Source organism: Sinocyclocheilus anshuiensis, unplaced genomic scaffold (assembly GCF_001515605.1).
Source record: "Sinocyclocheilus anshuiensis isolate Anshui unplaced genomic scaffold, SAMN03320099.WGS_v1.1 scaffold24, whole genome shotgun sequence".
In the NCBI taxonomy this organism is placed as follows: Eukaryota; Metazoa; Chordata; class Actinopteri; order Cypriniformes; family Cyprinidae; genus Sinocyclocheilus; species Sinocyclocheilus anshuiensis.
The window spans coordinates 494,034-500,175 of record NW_015557090.1 but is presented as its reverse complement, the minus strand read 5'-3'; the positions used below and the strand labels follow the sequence as shown (position 1 = coordinate 500,175).

The window sequence follows — 6,142 nt, the reverse complement described above, 5'->3', positions numbered from 1 at the left end:
GGGGGGGGGGGGGCTATAACTATTGAACTATTGTCCAGCTAGTAACAGCATGTAATGTTGGTCTAAAAAGAAAATTTGTGTATTAAGCGAGAGGGCATGTTAATACCAAAAAGAAAGGAAAATATATTATACAAAATAAATGAGTTTCTCAAGAATCATTAAAGTGAGGAATTGCGTGTGATGTCTTTGTAAGTCCATATGCACAGTGAAGATTTGATCAATGGGTTTGTGGTTTGTTGTGGGATTTTTTAAAGGTACACAATGCAACTTTAGGTCCTCTAGCAGTTGAGGCATTGAACTTGAAGTTGCTCATAGAGGAAAATTGTTTTGGTAATTACGTGAATTGGGTTTCGGCTCAATTGAATGATGATGTCTGTTATTTCTGGTCAGTATGTATTGCACACACACACACACACACACACACACACACACACACAAAGTAATAACTGCATATAGAAGAAGGTCTCTAACTCAAATGATCTCATTGATGTGTGTAAACAAAGATAGGAAAACAGTGAGAAAAGCTCTCATGTATTGACTGAAACATGAGGCTTGCTCTCTCAAGAGGTATATTTAAAGGGTCTTTCCTTTCTTGCTGTGCTTAACATCTATGTCAAGGTTTTCCTCCTCCCTTGCTTAAATTGCTATTGAATTTTCCAACAGTCTTATGTGTTGTTTCATCTCAGAGGTATTCGCTATTGAGCTGTGATTCCTTAACAAAACAACACATAACCTTCACATTTTGTACTTTCATGAATAAGGCTTGAAACTCTTTTAAAATCATATTGGACAAAAAATATGTCGTTTTAGTTTGCATTTACTTTATATGAGGTTCACAGTTTTAAATCTTGAATAAAGAAGTGAATAGTATGCATCTTAAAACCCTCATTTGTTTAATTAAAATTAAATTAACATATTATTGAAATCTTAGAGTAATAAAACAAAGGATGTAATAAAAAAGGCACCATTCATACATTAAATTAGGCAGTCAGTCATAGGTAGTAGTTTGGCACCAAATATTGATTAGTAGTTATTAATAAATGACAGAAACATTTTTTTTATTATTACAATGGCATGGTTAAATGAATTAGTTGGATGCAGTCATCACAACAATCTATATAGAATTTCTATAGAAATTCTTTCTACCATGCTCTAGAAAGGTTCAAAATGGTATCACTTTCTGAGTGTCACAAGTTTATGAAACATTTCAGGAGAAAATTATGTAGGTTGAGTGCAAAATAATGTTGTGTTAGATAATAGTTTTTTTCATCCACGTACATTTATGCAAAAATTAAAAAATGTAACTATACATACAATTGTCTGGAGATTCCAGCTGAAAGGAACATAGTGGTAGCAATGCACCAACAACTTGTATTCCTTTTCACACAAATTATGATAACAGCGACAGATTATTGATTAATAAAGATTTATTTTCACGTTTCTTTGCATACTAGTATTTTATGACCTCAAAACTCGTTTACTATAGTGCATGATTTGTAAACGAATACAATTTTGATATTTGCATCGTTGGCTTTTCTGATTTAGTAAACTGGCTCAGTAGCTCACCTCGTACAGCACTGCACTTAATGCAGAGCACTCCTGAGCCCTTTACAAGAACAAACCGTAACATAATAAAACTGTGCCAGATTGATGTCAATCTGTTCCAGATCAAACTGAACACACTATTAGTGGCACTCACTGGAAATGTCAAGAAGTGACGCCACAGGCATGTTTTTCCAATGAGTCCGGGTTGCACATTCTCTCTCCAAATCAATATGAGCTGTTTATTTTAATGAAGTAATGTTACACCAGTTTGTAACAGAAAGTGCCATCTACCCACCTTAGTGCAGATGCCATTTTTGTAATGTCTTGCACTGTATTTTCTTTTTTAGCTTTTGTCTGATGATAATTATGATGAGGTAACCTTTGCCCCTAGGTCATGACAAAGAAACATCATCTGATCAGTAAATATAAAATGAAAATGTATTTAAAATAGGCTAATGCCGTAGCATCTGCCTGAATATTCATTATTGTTCTTTTGGCAGAAGGAGGAACTTTGTTGTGAATTATGAGTGCAGCTGGAAACAAGAACTGGTCTGGAAACATACATGACAGTCTGTCTCCAGTAAATTATGTTCTGGTGACTTCTGTACACCTTGTGCATTTAGCTTGCAGGAAATTTTAGACTGGATGTGCTTTGTTCCAAAAGCCCAACAGTGCTAAACAGTGTATGTGTGCTCTTTGTAACATAATTCTAGAAATTATTCAAAACTGTATCTGCAAGCTTGTGAAGAATGTAAGTAATATTGTAACCTTTTTTAATGCATTAATGCTGATCTCAAATGAGTCATAAGTAATGACTGCAAAAATACATTTTTGCATTTTTACCCTACATAGGACAAGTGGTTTGGAGAACGGATGGAAGGATGGATGGCTTAGAAATGCAAAATAGCTATAGTACTTTTACAACATGGAACATAGTTATATGATAAAAGTACTTCATAGTTGTTACATGACCTCATCATTTTGTGTGGTTAATTTAGCGGGTGGCTAAGATTTGGCTGGTTAACATGAGCATTTGCACCCCTGTAAGTAGGCAACTAACTTGGAAAGGAAATCCAACGTTTCAGTTCATTTTCCATTCAAGTAAATAGGAACTATACTTGCATGCCTAGAAAGTCGCTGCCCTGGATCATTGTCACGATAGCTGCCAGGTGAACTGACATGCAACATGATACTGTGCTCTCATCTAGTTCTCAATATTGATGCAGTAATGCTAGTGGATGTTGTATTAAAGGTGCTGTATGTAAGTTTTTGACTCTACTAAAGCATAAAAATACCATAATATGTTTGCAGATATTTAAGAAACATGCTAAGTTAACATACTTGTTTATCTGAAAAACAATGCTACAGTCAGTTATTCTCCTTTGAAAATGTGCGTTCCGGGCCGGAATGTCAGTCTCTGTTTTGGTTTGTGAAACCTGCCCACTGCTAGTTTACCCAATTGTATGTCTGCCCACCGGGGTTGCCAGTTGGCGGAAAACACGGCGTATTTCATTCCATTCATCATCAAGTGCACTCGTTCCTGTTGGTGTCGTCAATCTGGCAACCTGCGTGTGCGTCAAGTCTGAGGAGGAGGGGCGGGGAGAAAAAAACCCTCTCCAATATTTTGAATTTGGACTGCAATACCTAGTTCATCCACTCGGTGTCAATCCTACATACAGCACCTTTAATGTCCTTTTTGCCATTTGACGTGTGCAATTTGTCTTATCCTTGCCTGGTCACATAATTGTCACAGATACAATACATGCACACTGAATCAGTTTAATAGCATTTATATAAAAGGTTGAATTCTAAACCAACTAATCTTTCATCATCGGCATCATAGTGTTTGAATATTATTACACTGACATTATGTCATTGTTAAAGCCCTCTAAAGTGTTGGTCTCATGCAACAACTTATTTTTCTATGCAGATGCGTCTAAGAAAGATGTCCCCGAGGACATTGACATTGACATGGACGCCCCTGAAACCGAGAAGGCAGCTGTCGCCATTCAGTCGCAGTTCAGGAAGTTCCAGAAGAAGAAGAATGATGAAAAGTCGTAGTTGCCAGCGGACTTTTCTGTCCATATGGCCCCATCAGGACAGCATGGTTTGATGTTGCATGTAATAGAATCTATTCTGTATGGACTCAAGGGAGGGGGAGGGGAAAGCAAGGTCGTAATCTGTCAACCACTGATCTGACCGTTATTTTACTGCTGTAACTGTGAATATTCATGTTGGTTCTAGCTTCATTCTCCATTCTCGACAAGAATATCTGTTATACTACTGGTGCATGGTTTTCTTTTTTACCTCAAAGTGCTGGATTGCCGGCCTGTCTTTTCTTTGTGAAAGCACAATATATTTTCATTGTGAGCTGCTTATGAAATAGATTTTAGTCAGAAACTGCGAGCATTCCATGTACATAAATATATAGTAGAACTTTTTTTTTTTTCCACACCATTAGATAAAATGATTTAGCATACATTCACATCCCAGAGGAGTTCTAAAAATAGCTTGTCTTTCGAAACCCATATTGTTGAATAATTCCCAGCTTATCTTCCCAAATCCTCACTGTGTGCTCGGTTCTCTTTATTGATTCATGATGTTGAATTCAATGCTGAATGAAATGACTTGAGAGCGAGTATTTGATTGTCTAGTTTGCTGTGGCATATCATAACATTTCTGTTGATTTTCTTCCTTTGCAAAGGATCATGGCACAAACAGTAGCCAAATCAAACAATTTCTATCTCAACTCAGTCTGATTGAAACTATTAATAAACATCCTTGAGTCTCTGGAACTAAATACTGCATTGTCTTTTAATTACAACTCTTTAAAAAAATCTTAAAGCAGGATTCTATTTTTGAATTAATGGAATAATATGATAAGCAGTCGATATCCATGATGTTTAAAACAAAAGACAAGAAAATTGCAAAAAGCATTTCAGTGTTACCTTAAAATAAAATGATGATGCTCTTAAAGGGATAGTTCACGCAAAAATGAAATTTCACCCTGATGTTCAATTCCAAAGCACAAAAGGGAATATTACGATTGACATAACTATAACATAACATAGTGTTCATGTGGCTTAGTGGTAGAGCATTACGTTAGCAGCGCAAAAGATTGTGGGTTCAATTCCCAAGGAACGCACATACTGGTAAAAAATGTATCGCCTGAATGCACTGTAAGTCGCTTTGGATAAAAGCGTCTGCTAAATTATTAAATGATAAGACATTTTTCAAAATGTCTTTTGTGTTCCACACAAGAAAGCAAATCTTAACACGTTTGGAACAACACAAGGGTGAGTAAATGAGAGGATTGTAATTTTTGGGTGAACTATCCCTACTAGTCAGTTGTATTTCTTGAAAGTATTTGTGTGACATTTGGGTCATTCTCAGGTAACGGTGCCAAAATGGCTATATCAACATCTGGCGAACTACCTTTTTCAAGATACATTTTATTCATGTTTTTTATCCATATAACACACATTCATAGCTTATTTCTAATCTCAGTTCATTTACAGAATGAAAAATATTCCACAAAAAAAGGTCCATAAGACCTATTTAAAACATCTCAGTCTTAATTTGCATATTTCATACTGATATCAGAGTCGAAATGGCTGACAGTGCAAGCCATGAACCATCTTCCCTCAGCAAATTCTATATGAAAGCACTTTTAGAAAGAATAGAGCACCTACCCATCGCATCCAGTGAAGGTCACACACTGCACTGAGTAATATATTATTTACACTGAATCGTCTGTGTATTTGAGCCCAGATCCCCATCTATACACACACACACACACACACACACACACACAGACAGACAGACAGACACATCTGTATTGAGGAGAGCTCCATGAAGAAACACCCTCAGAAAGATTTAAAGGCCCAGCACAAGGAAATAATGCCATCAGTGGAGCTGACACAAGGGAAGGAAATAATGCCATCAGTGGAGCTGACACAAGGGGATGAGAAAAAAAAAAAAAAAAAACACTGAACACTGACCATATGGTTGTATGTTCTTCCCTGAGAAGTGTGTCTTGCAATAGTTAAAGCTCTTCTGGATATGATCTTCTCAGTCGACCAAAACACCTGTCTGGGCTCAAGAACATAGTGTAATATTGGAACTAGATTGTTGCTGGTGGTGTACTGTATGTTCCATCCAGACATGACAACACCTAAAATATCATCTCACTCCATTTCTCACAGAAGCAGAAGATAATCAATGGGAGCCTAGGTGATCTCAAACTCGTAGGTCGTCTCCCAAAAAATGGGTCACAGGTCTCTTACAGAGTCATAGATACCACGAAAAAACATTTATTTATTTATTTATTTGTATGAATCATACAAACTTTTTAAAAATTAAAAAAACAACATATGTTTAAGTGGTTTGAACAACCTATTTATTTATTTATGTTTATGAATCATACAAACTTTTTTCAAAATTAAAAAACAACAGCTGTTTAAGTAGTTTAAACAACCTATTTATTTATTTATTTATTTTCATGAATCATACAAACTTTTTTATAAATTAAAAAACAACAGCTGTTTAAGTGGTTTAAACCAGTGTTTCCCAACCTTTTTTTAGTCGCGGCACCCTT

General features: G+C 35.9%; 1 protein-coding gene across 1 annotated transcript in view; it reads left to right on the top strand.

Annotated features, from left to right (window-relative positions):
* Nucleotides 1-3,701, top strand: part of pcp4b (Purkinje cell protein 4b) — a 37,142-nt gene extending 33,441 nt beyond the window's left edge. The window contains exon 3 of the mRNA XM_016471871.1: nt 3,476-3,701. Within this exon, the coding sequence (XP_016327357.1) occupies nt 3,476-3,606 (131 nt within the window). The 3' untranslated portion in view covers nt 3,607-3,701. The remainder of the gene's footprint in view (nt 1-3,475) is intronic.
* The last annotated feature ends 2,441 nt before the right edge of the window (nt 3,702-6,142 follow it).